Below are 15442 nucleotides of genomic sequence, written 5' to 3' on the forward strand. Positions count from 1 at the left end.
CCCCCCTCTCTCCGGCCCCGCCCCCCCTCCCCGGCCCCGCCCCTACCGGCAGCTCAGCCTGGTTGATGCCCAGCAGGAAGACGAGCTGTGCCAGCAGCAGCGCACAGGCACCGTGCCGCCGGATGCTGTGACGGTTGGAGCTCAGCCCCCGCAGGGCGCTCAGCACCAGCACGGCCAGCAGCAGCCCCGCCAGCGCCACGCCGAGCGAGCCGTAGGTCAGCGCCGCCAGCGGGAGGATCTCCCCGTTCTGCCGGTACGGAAACGCTAAGCCACGCCCCCTCCCTGGCCACGCCCACGCTTGGCCACGCCCCCCTCCCCGGTACACAACCGTGGTCGTTGCCTCGTGGCCCCGCCCACAGCGCCACACCCAATGGGGAAACACCGCTCCCTGCTTGGCCACGCCCCCACTGCAGCTGACCCCGCCCTCACGTAGAGCTCCACCCATTTCTTGGCTCCGCCCCCGTCCGGGTGCCCCGCCCACAGCATGACAGCCTATGGGGAGCCTCGCTCCCTGTTCAGCCCCGCCCCTATGGAAGCCCCGCCCACTTTTGCTCCCGCCCTACGACCGCCCCTCCCACCTGGCAGCCCCATTCACAAAACCCCTCCCTTTCCACCAGCTCCTCCCACTCACCTGGCCCCTCCCACTTTCCATAAGCCCCGCCTCCAGCACCCCACACCCAGTTCCCACGTGCCATCCCAGCGTCCCCTGCCGCCCCCCCACGTCCCCACCTCGCGCCGGGAGATGTCCATGAGCACGGCGAAGCTCGTCATGTGGTTGCACTGGCAGCTGACGTGGCTCTGGTTCCGGAAAACCACCTCACAGCCCCGCGCCGACCAGCCGCCCGCACCGCCTGCCCTGCAACCAACCGGGACACCCCATAATGGGACACCCCATAATGGGACACCCCATAATGTGACAACCCGAAATGGGGTACCCCAACCAGGGATCCCCCGCCACGGAACCGGGCTGCCCCCGCCTCCCACGTCACCACGCACAACGCTGCCCCCCAGTCCGCGCTGCCCCCATTCCACGGCGCCCCCCCCCCCCCCCCCACACCCCATGCCCACCCCACAGAAATGCAGCCCCCCCGCCGTCCCCATCCCGGCTCACAGCAGCGAGTGATTCCAGAAGACGCAGATGGGTTTGGAGCGTTCCTGTGTTTCCAGCAGGCGGAACTGCAGGGTGATGGGTTTCTCCAGCGCGCGCGGCGCCTGCCCTGCTGCAGCGTGCACACTGATGCTCACCACCGGCGTGTTGATGATGGGGCGTTTGGGCACCCTGGGGGGCAGCAGCTCAGGGTCCCCATGGGGGCCGCACCTCCTGCAGGCAGCCGCCCCCGATGCCCGTATCCATATCTCCCGCGGGTGCCCGCATCCCCCACATCCCAGCACCTGTGGGGCTGCTCAGGCGCCTCCTGGGCCCCCATATGGCAGCACCCCGATATCCCCTTGGCACTTTATGGGCACCTGATGCTTGCCACCCCTCCCAGCCCTACGGCCACCCCCTCTGCCCCACAACCCCCCCGGCACCTGAGGCTGCGCTTGTCGGTGTCGTACTGCTCAGGCAGCAGCCCTGCCAGCGTGCGGTAGATGATGACGCTGGCGATGGCCTGGCCCTCGCTGGGCTCCGGGTGCCGCTTGTGCCGGGTCACCAGGGTCACCTCATCTTCCTCCTCGTCCCCTGCAGCCTCTTCATCCTCCTCCTCCTCTTCCTCTTCCATCTCCTGCTGCTGCCCACCTGTGCTTGGCGATGCCTTTCCGTGCCCAGCAGCGGGGCCTGGGGTGGGAGATGCTGGGAGCCCGATGCTCTCCTGGGTACACGCAGGTACCCCACAGCCCTCCTCCCAGCCCCACAGCCGCGCTGAGGTCCCCAGCCCTACAACCCCAATAGGATCCCCTATAACCCTGCCCACCCCCCTGCACTCACGCCTGCCCTCGGGGGGCCGGAAGACGCTCTCAGGCAGAATGACGGTGGTCTCCAGGTCGGGGGGCTTCTCCCCTCGCAGAGCCTCATAGCGTGGCAGCCGTGCGCCCGCGAAGCTGCCCTTGTCCAGCCGCACCACCGACACCACTGCAGCGGCACCAGGGCGTCACCAACAGCACACACACACACATGTGTGCACGGCCCACAACACACGTGAACGCACACACACATCCCTGGGCACGGGCAGCACCCGCAGTTCCAAGCACACATGACGCTCAGGTCCCCAGGTGTGCACACACCCACATCCCCCAGCACCCAAATGTCCCACAAGTGCCCCGGGCACACGGGTGGGCACGCAGTCACCTCCCCAGGCACCACGTGGATCCCTGTGTGCACATGAGGCCACAAACAGCCCCGACCCCCACGGCGCTCACCGATGTTGGGGGTGACGATGGTGAAGGGGCTGAGGTAGGTCTGGCGCATGTTCTGTGCCAGGGCGCTGGCGTAGTCCTCAAAGTGCTTCAGCAGCCACGCCGTGCCGCCCTCCGTCTGCTGGATCAGCTCCCAGTGCCGCTTGTTGCTGGCGTCCAGCAGCGCGCTGCCCACCCGCAGCAGGTTCTGGAGACGGGCAGGGCTGCTCAGTGCCCCTCACCACAACATCCTCAAGGATACGGGCCCACCCTGCACGGCTCCCTGAGATGCAGAGGGCACCCAGCACCCCGCACAGCCCCAGGCACCCCGACCCTACGGGGGCACCCGTCTCCAACCGGCACCCGATGCGCACCCACCACTGTGGCACCCGGGCTCCAGCCCCACTCCTGGTGCCCCGGGGAGCACAGAGGAGATCCCACGGATTGCAGACACCCCACAACCACTGGTGCCCATCAGCCCGGTGCCTGGGCTCCATCCCCCAGAGAACGGGGCACAGAGGGGCACTCGATTGCTCCTAGGCACCCCGGCCCTGCTGGGTACCCATCTGCAACGGCTTCTCTGAAGGTCACCGAGCGCACGGCCATCATCCAGCACCCCACGGCCGAGGGGACACCCGGACACCGCGCCCCCCTCCATCCCCGCGCCCATCACCTGCTCCCAGCGCCCCGCTCCCAGTGCCCCTCGGCGGCTCCCCCACTTGGCTCCACACCTCGGTGAAATGGACGTCCTGCGTGGCCGCCAAACGGAAGCCCCGCTGGGCGCTCTCGTGCTGCAGCAGCCGCGCTGCCAGCCGATAAGCCAGGCGCACATCGCTGCCGAAGTAGGCGGCCGTGTGCCGCGTGGCGTTGTGCAGCTGCAGCGCCACCCGCTGCGACTGCGCCGTGTCCAGCACCGACTCGTTGCGCACCAAGCGCTCCGCCTGCGGGCGAGGAAAACCTCAGCACACCGCGTCCCTCACGGCGCTGCACGCTCCGCCCCCCGGCTTCCCCCCCCCCCCCCGAATTGGGGACACTCACGAAGCCTTTGAGGGCGGCGAAGGCCAACGAGGTGCAGTTGAAGAGGTTGGGGGGCAGCCAGCCCTTGTGCTCGTCGCAGTGACGCACCGCTGTGCCTGCGGGGATGGGGACAGAGGGGACGCTGCGGGGACACCGCACGTCCCTACAGCCGTGGGCTCTTGTAATGGAGTGGCAGCAGGACGGCAGTGCAGAGCTCTGTGCCCCTCCTGTGCCCGCGGAGCACTCGGGGAAAGGGCTGCCTGTCACCATCCCCTGTCCCCCTGTGCCCCTGGGGCGTGGGGTGGTGACGGGCAGCCCTTGTCCTCAGGTCCCCCCTGCACCCACAGGGCACTTGGAGCACAGGGTGGCACCGGGCAGCTCTGCCCCCCCATGCATCACCAGCGGGCATCACTTGGGCATAGGTGGCATGGCGCAGCCCTGTCCCCACGTCCCCCCTTACCAATGGAGCCCTTGGGGCACGGGGCGGCGGCAGGCAGCCCAAAGCGTGTCCTCGGCCACCAGATGCTGGCCTCGATGGCACGGGGACAGCTGTCATAGTTGACTGCAGGAGGCAAAGAGTGCAGGTGTCAGGACCGGAGGACACCGGCGCCGGGTGACACCGCGGTGCCATCACTCACCTTCACAGCCGCTGACCGTCACCTCGGCGAAGGGGTTGTCGCAGCGGTCGCAGTGCCGCCCGATGACGCCGGGCTTGCAGGGGCACTGCCCACTGGTGGCATCGCAGAGGCGTGACAGGGACCCGGTGGGGTAGCAGTCGCACAGCAGGCAGGTGTCGCTGCCCGCCGGGCGGTAGTGGTTCTCCTGCGGGGACACGGGGGGGTCGGCGGGGCTGCGCCGGGTGGGGGCACGGCGGGGACGGTGGGGGGCGCTCACCTTGCAGCGGCACTCGCCTGTCGTCTTGTTGCAGTCGGGGTCGAAGCCTTTGGTGACGTCGCAGCTGCAGGGGCCGCAGGTGGGGTGTCCCCACCAGCCCCGCGGGCACGGCTGGTCCACCCTGTGTGGGCAGCGTGGCGCAGCGTGGCACAGCACGGCACAAAGCAGTATGGCCCGGCACGGCACGGCACGGCACGGCACGGCACGGCAGCCAGTGCGCAGCCCCATGCCCTCCCCACGCCGCTGTGCCCCCGCGTGGCCACCATCCCCTTTCCGTGACCCCCATGTCCCTTCCACAGCCGCTGCGCCCCTCCTGTCCTCACCGTGTCCCCTCCCCTCACCTGTGCTCGCAGTACGGCCCAAAGTAGCCCTGGGGACACTCGCAGGCGTAGCCATGGGGGGCACCTGCTCTGCGCACACAGCCGCCCCGGTGCTCACAGGGGTCGAGGGCGCAGGCGCTGATGCAGCTGTCACCGAAGTAACCTGTGACACCGGGGGTGAGGTGGGGGCACACTCAATGCAGTGTCCCCAGGGGGCGGCCCCTCGGGCTGTGGCATCCCCATAGCAGCCTGCCCTTTGGAGAGGGGTCAGGTCGGGAGCTGTGGGGCGGCAGCGCCAAGGCAGAGGTGACAGCCCTGGAGAGGACAGCAGGGGGGGACACAGCGGTCCTGCTGGCACTCACCCGGGTGGCAGCTGCAGGAGAAGCTGTCCCAGTCGTCACTGCAGTAGCTGTGGGGTGGGCACGGCCCCGAGTCGCAGGGGTCGGGCAGAGCACAGCCGCCCTCCACATTCACCCGTGCAGCTGTCGCCACCTCCAGGGTCACCTCGCTGCCCGTCGTCCCCACGCGCACACCCTGCGGCAGCGCCCGGCACCGGACAAGTCCCCGTGTCACCGGGACCGTGCTCAGGGCCCATGTTGTGCCCCCGTGTCCCCACGGTCCACGGCCACACCGCCATGCCCACATCTCTGTGCCCATCCCCGTGGCACTGTGCCCTGTCCCCACACCTCGTGTGTGTCCCCATTCCTCCCGCACATCCTCACACCCTGTGCCACGTCCCGTGCCCGCACCCCCATCCCGTGTGCCCACCCCCATTGCACTGTGCCCACATCCCCATGCCCTGCTCCCTTGTGGGCGTCCCCATGCCCTGCGCCACGTCCCTGTGCCCGTACCCACAGCACTGTGCCCACACTCCCGTATCTTGTGCTTGTCCCCACTCCCTGTGACGCATCCCGTGTCCCTCTGCCCACCTCCACGCCCCAGAGCGCTGTGCCCACATCCCCCTGCCACGTCCCACACCTCACAGCCCATCCCGGCCCCATACCTGCACACAGCCACGGAAGCCCTGCTCCACCTGCCCGCCGTCCCCCTGCAGCCCCCCGACGCTCAGCGCCCGCAGCCGCAGCCCCTGCAGCCCCCCGGCCACATCGGCCGTCGCCTGTGGGCAGAGGGGCACTGAGCTCCACGGGTACCGGGGGTCCCCACCCCACAGCCCGCCCTGTGTCCCCCCGCACCTGGTGGCGGCCGTAGTCGAGGGCGAGGAGCAGCAGGGTGGTGGGGGGGCCACGGCCGGGGTCCCCCCGCAGCTCCAGCTGGAGGTGATGCCAGGCGCCGTCGTTGACCCGCGCGTGGGGCAGACGCAGCAGGGCCAGGCGGGACCCCCCCTGCCACACGCCTGCCTCCACCTGCCCCTCGCTCAGCTGTGGGCAGAGGTGTCAGAGCGCCCGTGGCAAAGCACCCCCAAAAGGCTGATGCCTCCCCAAGGGCGACCACCCCCCACTGCAGCCCCCCCCCGGGCAACATCCCATAGCCACAGGACAACGTCATCCCCCGGCACAACACCCAGCCCCGAGGCAATACCCCCCAGTGCTCCCCCCAGAGCAGCAGTCCCCACATCCACCCCCAACCAGGACGATAAAGTAACTCCTCCTCGATAACAGCCTGCCCTGGTACCACGGCCCCCAGAGCAATTCCTGCAGGGCGATACCCCCACACCCATAAACCCCCTACCCACAGCTCCCCCATAGGGCATCATCCCATCCATCCCCACACCCCCACACCCATCACCTCCGTGCCCATAGCATCCTGACAGCAACGCCCCCCATACCGATGGACCCTCGTGCCCACGGCCCCCAAGGGCAGCATCCCACAGGGCAGTAACCCCACACCCCACACCCCAGCCCCCTGCAGCCCCTGCCCCACCTGCAGTGTGAGGGTGGCCGTGGGCCCGGTGGAGGCACTCAGCAGCAGCCCGCGGGGTTGGCGCGTGCGGAACATCAGCCCCAGGTGCCAGGGCAGCGGCAGCGCCAGCCCGCTCCACGCCACCAGGCTGCTGCCCAGGAACCGCTGCGGATTCGCCATCTCTGCGGGGCATGGAGCGAGGTGGGTGCCCATCTGCCACCCCGAAACCCATCCCATCCCACACCCCCCCAGCCCCATACCTTCCTGGCACGTCTTGCCCCCGAAGCCCAGCGGGCAGCGGCAGCTGAAGCCGTCCCATTCGTGCACACAGGTGCCCCCGTTGTGGCACGTGCCGCTGTCACACACCGTCTTCTTGGCGGGGCAGCCTGCAGAGGTGGGGGGGCACAGGGTTGGTGACCCCCGAGCGGCTGACGAATGGCTCTGTGCCCCGCTGGGCAGGGACACAGGGACCCCCGGTGCCACATCCACACACCCAAAGGGCACGGAGACCCCCGGTGCCGCGTTCCTACACCAAGCGGGCACAGGAACCCCCTCCTCAAACGTGCCCACGCCAAGGGAACACAGAGACCCCCATCCCCGCACCCGGTGCCCTTTGGAGTCCCCGGGACCCCCAGCACCTGGCACGGTGCCGTTGTTGGCGATGAAGGCGGCCATGTCCACGGGACGCTCGTCCACGCGCAGGTGCCGCATGCAGCCCACGAAGTGGCGGCTGCGGATGGGGAAGCTCTCGGGCAGGGTGGGCACACCGCCCAGCAGCAGCGGCCCCGTCAGATCCAGCGACCTGCGGCACCGATGTCACCTGGGCGGGGGGGGGGACACCACCCAGGGCCCCCGTTCGTCCCCCCCCCCCCCCCCCCCCCCCCCCATCCTCACTTCTTGGAGCCGGACTGGGTGCCCTGTGCCGCACACGAGTAGTTGCCCAACACGGGGCCGAACTTCAGGGCCATGCCCACGTCGCAGTCGTCCACCGCCACCACCGCCACCTTCTGCTCCGAGGGGCCCTGCGGCAGCCCTGACTTGCCCAGCATGGGCTGTGGGCACCCGGTGAGCCCTGCTGATGGCACCGCCTCCTCCCCGGCGGCCTTTGTGCCCCCATCGACCTCCTCCAGCAGGGCCCTTCCTCTTCCCTCCGTCTCCTTCCTCATCCTCAAATCCACATCCCCAAACCCCTCTGTTCTCTTCCTCATCCCCATACCCATATTCCCGTTCCTCTCCGTCCTCTTCTGCTGTCCCCAAACCTCCACTACCCCTTTTCTCATCCTCCCAAACCCCCACCCCTGCCCCACTCCATCATCTTCCTTCATCCCCAACTCCATGTTCCCTCTCCTCTCCATCCTCGCACCCGATCCCTTCAACCCTCCTCTTCCTCCATCCCCTTCCCCATCCTCCCCTTCATCCCCCCAAATCATCCCTGCCCCCCTCCCCCTTTCTGCTCCCCTCCATCCTTTCCCTCCCACCCCAAACCCCCCACCAGCCCCACATCCCCATCCCTCTTCCCCCCACCCAGGGCTGCAGCATCCCAGTGCCTCCCCCCTCGCCCCCACCTTGTTGTAGTAGTGCAGCTGCACCCGGTGCCACTGCCCATCACTGACACCGCCCGGAACAAACGGGGACACCGTGGTGGTGGTCTCACCTGCGGGCAGCGCAGGGTGCATCAGGGTGGGGGGAACACAGGGAAGGGTGACACGGGGGGGGGGACAGAGCCATGGGATGGGACGCAAGGGATTGGGTGCAGTGCTTGGGATGAGATGGACGGAACTGAGGGCCAGGAGCACAACGCATGGGACGGGGATGCGGCGCCGGCTGACGCCAGGGATGTGAAGCATGGGAAGCATGGGATGCAGTGCCAGGGATGGGGATTCAGTGCCAGGCTGCGGCGCCCAGGGGAAATGCCGTGGATGCCGTGCCAGGGTGCGGCCCTACCTGCAGAGAAGGTGAGCTGGATCTGCTCCTGGACGATCTCCAGTGCCACGAAGTCGTGCTTCTCGTTGAAGCGCCCGTTGTAGAGCAGCAGCGCGTCCCGCTCCTTGGTGGCGAACCTGGGGACACATTGTGCCCCCACCTCTGTGCTGTGCCCCCACCTCTGTGCTGTGCCCCCACCTCTGTGCTGTGCCCACCGCGACGCGCTGCCACCCCCAACCCCTGCCCCGCTGCCCCACCGCCCCCCTCGGTGCCTTCTGGGTGCCCCACTGCCCCTGCCCCGTGGCCCCAGGCCATGCCGACGGGGCTCCCACCAACCCACACCCCACTGCCCCAACCCCACAGGGCCCCCACCACCCAACCCCAACACCCCGTTCCCCTCACAGCTTCCATCCCCACTGTTCCTACCCACACCCATAGGGCACTCCCCAGCCCTGGCCCCATTATCCCTGGTGACCCACAGCCCCATTCACCACCACCCCCTGTTTCATAGGGCACCCCCCACCCTTCTGAAGCCCACAGGGCCGCCACCTCGCCGCCACCCCCACCCCACATCCCCATCCCGTTCCCCCACCCCGGGGCTCACGTCAGGGTAAGGGTGAAGTGGAAGCGCTGCCGGAGGCCCCGGAAGGTGATGAAGGACCGTGGGGGGAAGCTGCGGGTGCTCATGGAGCAGAAAGGCTTCTCGTAGTGCCCGGGGGGGGCACTCGCAGCGGAACCCCCCGACCAGCAGGTTGACGCAGGTGCCCCCGTTGCGGCAGACCCCCGGCGCACAGCGGCCACGGCGGGTGCTGAGCTCGCAGTGCTCCCCTGCAGGGAGGGCACCCTGGTGCTGACCCCCGACACTGGGGTGTCCCTCCATCCCCAGTCCTGGGGTCCGTCCCCCCCACAGAGCATCTCCAAACCCCGCTTATCCCCAGCTCCATCGCCGTGGCAACCACCTCCTGCCACCATGGCAACTGAGACAACCCCCCCCATCGCCCCATAGGCAGCGGGTCCCCCCACCCTGGGGTCCCTGGGGGTGTCCCCCGCCCGCCCCCCCCACCCAGAGTCACACAGGGAGGGGAGCAGACGTGGCAGTGGTGGCAGAGTATCCTCTGCATGTCCCAGAAGTACCCCAGGTGTGTCCCCCTGGTGTCCCATGGGCGTCCCTCATGCATGCCCCCTCCCAAGGTACCCCTCCTCAGTGATGTTCTGTAAGGCATGCAGTGGAATGGAGGGGACAGAGGGGATGGTGGAGACAAGGAAGGGACCGTGATGGAGGAGGGATGGACTTGAGGGATGAGAGATGTGTGTTGGGTGGATGGGAAGATCTGGGGGGGATGGATGGATGAGGGGGGGGGACGGATTTGGGGGAACGGATGGATGTTGGATGGATGACAGGGGATGGAAGAGTGATGGGGGATGGACGATGGGCACGGATGTTGAGGGGACGGATGGGCGTTGAGGAGATGGAGGACGGGGGGACGGACGGATGACGGGAAAGGATGTCGAGGGGACGGATGAAGGGGGCTGGACGGATGATGGGGGACGGCAGAGGGCTCTCACCGGTGAAGTCCTCGTGGCACTCGCAGGTGTAGCCGCCCTCGTGGCTGCGGCAGCGCCCATTGCCGCCGCAGGGGCTGGAGAAGCAGAGGTCCACCTCCGTCTCGCAGTAGTCGCCGGTGAAACCGGGCGGGCAGCGGCAGCGCAGGCCGGTGACGGGATGGATGGGCCGGAAGAGGACGGTGTCGGAGGCCAGGAAGGGCGCGGAGCTGTCGAACTTGAGGACGGAGACGCAGCGCATGTAGTTCTCGCAGGGCTCGCGCAGGCAGATGTTGTCGTCGAAGGGCAGCACGCGCTGCGCCGAGATGGCGGCCAGCAGCGAGCGGTTCAGGTAGAGCCGCTCCTGCAGCTCCTCCGAGGAGAAGAAGCGGGCGCCGCGCGCCGAGGCCGGCAGCCGCACCGACAGGCTGACGTTGAGGATGCGCGCGGCCGCCACGTCCGTGTCTGTCTGGATGTTGAAGAGCACCACGCGGTGCCGGGGGGCGGCCAGCACCGCCGCCACCCCCTCCAGGAAGAGGCTGAGCAGGGGAGAGAGGAAGCGCTCCTGGGACATGTCGGCCAGGCGCAGCGTGATGCTGTTGCTCAGCATCTCATCCGTGATCACCGTCACCCGCAGCGTGCACTGCGCCGTGGCGCTGTGGACTCCGTCTGTGGGCAGGATGGTGGTTGTGGTCAAGGCGGTGGCACCCGGCGGGGCGAGCGCCCGACTCGTGGGCACCGTGGTGGCACTTGGTGATGACGGCCGTGGGGTGAGCACCCAGCTTGCCGTGGTCACCGTGGCGGCTCCTGATGGCCACGCAATGCCAACCCGGCTGGTCCCGCTATGGGGTCAGCGCCTGCAATTCCTCCTCCTTGCCGAGTGGCAGAGGGACAGACAGACAGATGGAGGACAGGGAAGAGAGTCGTTGGAGGACAGATGGACGGAGAGAGCACGGGGAGTGCAGACAGGGGGAGGCGGCTCAGGGGATGGCGATGGGTGACGGCCGGTGGTGGTGGCAAGGGGCTGGGGGGGGCGTTGCCATGGCGGTGGCAGCGGGGGCCCAGCTATGCCCGGAGCCTTTGTTCCTTGGCTCCTGTGCAGGGGGACATGGGGGGGCTCCCAGCACACCCCCTTTGTGTGGCTGGAGCAGGAATGGCAGCGTGGGGGGGGGCGGGTGCACAGGGATGGGGATGGGGGAAATCACAGCAGCAGGCAGCGTGCTATGGGGGCTTGGGGGGAGGATTTGGAAGGGGGGATTCTGCACTCAAGCTGTCCTCTCTATAAATGGGGTGAGAAAGTTCTCCCACACGCCTTCAAAGTGGGGCTAATGGAGAAGCTGCAGGGAAGGGATGGGAAGGGAAGGGAGGCAGGATTTGGGGAGGGGGAACCAAACACCCCCACCCCTGTTCTCTGCTCCCAAAGACCCCATGGCTGAGCACTGAGGGTCCCTGGCCAACCCCTCAGTTTCTCCCATTACAGCATGGTGGGGCAGCCTGGACCCCCAGCACACCTTGGGCTCAGCAGGGTCCCCGTCCCCACTGTCACCCCCATGCCTGAAGGAGCTCCAAGGGGGAATGCACTGCCCCCAGGTGCCCCACACGGTGCCAGCCAGGTGGGAGGGTCCCAGCCCCATGAGGTGCAGTGACTCAGTTTCCCTCCCTGCCCCTGGGGCGGCCCAGGAGCCACTTCCTCCACACCCTTAGAATCGCTCCCCTCAACCTCTGAGCAGCACCCAACAATTCCATGCCAAAGTCTGAACCCCCACAGAAGACACAGACAGGGAGCTGGGACCCCAGCCACGTGCAGCCCCCAAACAGGACCCCCCCAAACACACACATGGAGCCCTGGGAGCCCCAAACCTATGCAACGATGCCCTGGACCCTCACTACAAAAATCTATGAATGGAGGTATTGGACCCCCCCAGGTGGGGAGAACACAGGGGGTGCTGAGGCCCTTGGACCCGTGGAGGGATGGGATGGACAAAACGCCACCAGCGCATCCCCAGATCTGGAGGGGACACCCCAAAAGCGCCCCGTCAGGGGGTCCTTACCTGACACCGAGACCCTCATGACGGCCTCCAGCGGACGGTTGTTGTCCAGCGCCGGGCTGAGGCGCAGGTCCCCGGTGCGCGGGTCCAGCAGCACCAGGTTGAGCTCATTGCCTTGCTCGAAGGAGTAGGTGAGGCTGTCCGAGACGTCGGGGTCGCGGGCTGGGATGCGTCCGATGACCCCGCCGGGGAAACTGCCCGAACGGTTGGTGATGTAATTGTTGAAGACGATCTCAAAGTTCCTCAGCTGGGGGCTGTTGTCGTTGGCGTCGCGCAGGCGCACGTGGACGGTGGCACGGCTCACCAGCGGGGCCGAGGTGGCCTGCACCACCATGACGTACTCTGCTTTGGCCTCGTAGTCCAGGTCGGCCAAGGCGGTGAGCTCCCCGGAGAAGATGTCCAACTGGAAGACCTCGGGGATGTTGCCCTCCACGATCTGGTACATGATCTGCGCGTTGGGGCCCTCGTCGGGGTCGGTGGCGGTGATGCGGGCCACCACCAGCCCGATGGGGCTGTTCTCCTCCACGAAGATGTCGAACTCGTCGCGCTCAAAGACCGGGGGGTTGTCGTTGACATCCAGCACCGTCACCTGGATCTCCACCGGCGTCCGCCTGGCTGGCACGCCCTTGTCAACAGCGTACGCCCGCAGGGCATAGAGCGGCACGTTCTCCCGGTCCAGGCGGCGCAAAGTGCGCACGATGCCCGAGGTGGACTCAATGATGAAGTCGCCGTCGCCGTCGTCACCGCCCTGGAAGGTGTAGAAGACCCTTCCGTTGAGCCCCGAGTCACGGTCGGTGGCCGAGACCTGGAGGACGCTGGTGAAGGCGGGGACGTCCTCGTAGACGGAGCCCTGGTAGGAGTCGCGCAGGAACTGGGGTGCGTTGTCGTTGACGTCGCTCACCAGGATCTCCAGGTAGGTGGTGTCGGACTTCTGCGGGATGCCGTTGTCCCGGGCTGTGATGGCCAACGTGTAGGAAACCTGGTCCTCGTAGTCCAGCTCCATCTGCGTGGTGACGGCCCCCGTGTCGGGCGCGATGCGGAACTGCGGGATGCTGTCCTCCATCAGGTAGGTGATGCGGGCGTTCTCCCCCGTGTCCTCATCCGTGGCACTGATGACCACCACCGTGGTGCCCACCGGCCGGTCCTCGTTGACATTGACGGTGTAGTGGGAGCTCTGGAAAACGGGGCGGTGCGTGTTGGCGTCGGTGACGTTGACCACCACCTGGGCCGTGTCCTGGCGCGTGCCATCGGAGGCGGCGACGGTGAGCAGGTAGTGCCGCTCCAGCTTGTAGTCCAGCGGCAGGGCGAGCGAGAGGAGCCCCCCGCCGCTCTGGCTGGTGATGGAGAAGCGGTTGCGGGTGTTGCCGCTGGAGATCTGGTAGGTGATGACGCTGTTGGCGTCGCGGTCGACGGCGGAGACGGTCAGCACGCTGGTGCCCACTGCCGCGTCCTCGTTGAGGCGGGCGCCGTATTCGCGCTGCGTGAACTCGGGGCTGTTGTCATTGACATCCAGGACGGTGACGCTGACGCTGGCCGAGGACGCCATGGGGGGGCTGCCCTGATCCTGCGCCTCCACCTCGAAGCTGTAGAAGTCCACCGCCTCGCGGTCCAGCTCGGAGGCCACCACGATCCACCCGGTGCTGTTGTTGATGGCGAAAGGGAAGCCGGCGCCGGTCTCCAGGAGGGTGTAAGCCAGGCGGGCGTTGTCCCCTGAGTCGGCATCGATGGCTTGCACGTGGATGACAGAATAGCCCACGGGCACGTTCTCCAGCACGGTGGCCTGGAAGGGAGTGCTGACAAAGATGGGCGCGTTGTCGTTGACGTCCAGCACCTGCACGGTGACCAAACCGCTGATGTTGGAGAGCGGCGGCCGCCCGCCGTCCTGCGCACGGATGCGCAGCGTGAATTCCTTGCTGGCCTCGTAGTCCAGCGGGGTGACAACGTCCAGAGCGCCCGTCTGCGCGTCGATGTAGAAGTGGCCGCGCGTGTTGCCGCTGACGATGCTGTAGTGCACCACAGCGTTGCTGCCCTTGTCACGGTCGGTGGCCGTCACCCTCAGCACGGCCGTGTTGGGCAGCACGTCCTCGGGGACCTGCACCACGTAGCGCTTCTCGCTGAACTGCGGCGCGTTGTCGTTGTCGTCCTCCACCGCGATGCGCACCGTGGCGGTGGCGCTGCGGGGTCCCGGCTCCTGGCCCTGATCCGCGGCTTCCACCAACAGCTCGAACGCCTCCACGGCCTCCCGGTCCACGGGGCCGCGGGTGCGGATGACGCCGGAGCGCGGATCGATCTCGAACACCTCGTTGGCGCCGCCGGCGTTCAGCAGCCGGTACAGCACGTTGGCGTTCGGGCCGGCGTCGCCGTCGGTGGCGCGCACCGTCAGCACCTCGTAGCCGACCTCCAGGTTCTCCCGCACGCTCTCCCGGTACTCGTGCTGCTCGAAGGCCGGGTCGTGGTCGTTGGCGTCGCTCACCGTCACCGTCAGCGTGGCCATGGCGCTGCGCCGCGGCGTGCCGTGATCCACCGCGGTGACGCGGAACACGTGGCTGCTTTTGCTCTCGCGGTCCAGCGGAGCGGCCGTGGTGACGGCGCCGGTATCGGGGTCGATGGCGAAGAGCGCGTCGGAGCGGCTGTCGAAGAGCGCGGCCATGGCGTAGCGCAGCCGGCCCGCCTCGCCCGAGTCGGGGTCGGTCGCAGTCACCTGTGCCACCGCCGTCCCCGCCGGGCGGTTCTCCGGCACCGCCGCCTGGTAGCTGGGGGGCTGGAACTGCGGCGCGTTGTTGGGGCTGCGGCGGCGGCGGCGGGGAAGCAGCGCGCCCGGAGGGCTGCGGGCGGTGCTCCCGGTCCTCCCAGTGCCTGCGGGGAGCTGAGAGCCCCCGGTGGCTGCAGCGCGTGCCAGACGCTCGGCGCTCCCGGCTCCTCCACGGCTGTAAGCACGGCCACGAGTGCCGGTGCCGCCGCTCTCCCCGGTGCCGCTTGCGCTGCCGGTGTCGGCGGTGCTCGCGGTTCCTCCTTGGCCTCGTGCCCCGCCGCTCTCCCTGCCGCTCCCGGCGCCTCCACGGCTTCGGGCTCCGCCGCTCCCCCCGGCGCTCATTGTGCTCCCGGTACCGTTTGTACCCCCGCCGTCTGCGTCACGCGCGGCGCGCTCGGTGCTCCCGGTGCTTCCATGGCCTCGCGCACCGCCGCAGGTGCCGGTGCCGCCGCTCTCCCCGCCGCTCCCGTTGCCGCGGGACCCCCCCGCGCTCCCACCGCCGCCGCCGCTGTCCCCGGTGCCGCTGGAAGCGCTGGAAGAGAGCGGGGGCGGCCGCGCTCCACCGCCGTCCCCGGCGCCGAGGTGCGAGAGCAGAGCTGCGGGCGGGCAGGTGCCGGTGCCGGTGCCGGTATCGGTGCCGCGGGGCCGTCCCGGCGCGGCCAGCAGCAGCAGCGCCAGCAGCGCCAGCAGAGCCCGCAGCAGCGGCGCGGCCCCGCGGGCGGGCGGAGCGCCCATGGCGCGGTGCGGCCGCT

The 15442-nt window shown here is 68.5% G+C and overlaps 1 protein-coding gene across 1 annotated transcript in view; it reads right to left on the minus strand.

The window, feature by feature from the left end:
• Positions 1–15425, minus strand: part of LOC122167372 (cadherin EGF LAG seven-pass G-type receptor 2-like) — a gene marked incomplete at its 3' end in the record, with an annotated part of 18342 nt that extends 2917 nt beyond the window's left edge. The window contains 25 exon segments of the mRNA XM_042831878.1: positions 47–247; positions 730–856; positions 1112–1279; positions 1531–1777; positions 1928–2071; positions 2359–2542; positions 3066–3275; positions 3373–3467; positions 3812–3913; positions 3990–4173; positions 4246–4366; positions 4587–4728; positions 4928–5099; positions 5569–5682; positions 5759–5944; positions 6447–6607; positions 6686–6811; positions 7064–7227; positions 7320–7477; positions 7991–8079; positions 8370–8485; positions 8953–9068; positions 9070–9176; positions 9915–10559; positions 11942–15425. Of these exon segments, the coding sequence (XP_042687812.1) occupies positions 47–247; positions 730–856; positions 1112–1279; positions 1531–1777; positions 1928–2071; positions 2359–2542; positions 3066–3275; positions 3373–3467; positions 3812–3913; positions 3990–4173; positions 4246–4366; positions 4587–4728; positions 4928–5099; positions 5569–5682; positions 5759–5944; positions 6447–6607; positions 6686–6811; positions 7064–7227; positions 7320–7477; positions 7991–8079; positions 8370–8485; positions 8953–9068; positions 9070–9176; positions 9915–10559; positions 11942–15425 (7563 nt within the window).
• Between the last annotated feature and the right edge of the window lie 17 nt (positions 15426–15442).

Source organism: Centrocercus urophasianus, unplaced genomic scaffold, assembly GCF_019232065.1.
Source record: "Centrocercus urophasianus isolate 14NV4802_14NV808 unplaced genomic scaffold, USGS_Curo_1.0 seq_1045, whole genome shotgun sequence".
In the NCBI taxonomy this organism is placed as follows: Eukaryota; Metazoa; Chordata; class Aves; order Galliformes; family Phasianidae; genus Centrocercus; species Centrocercus urophasianus.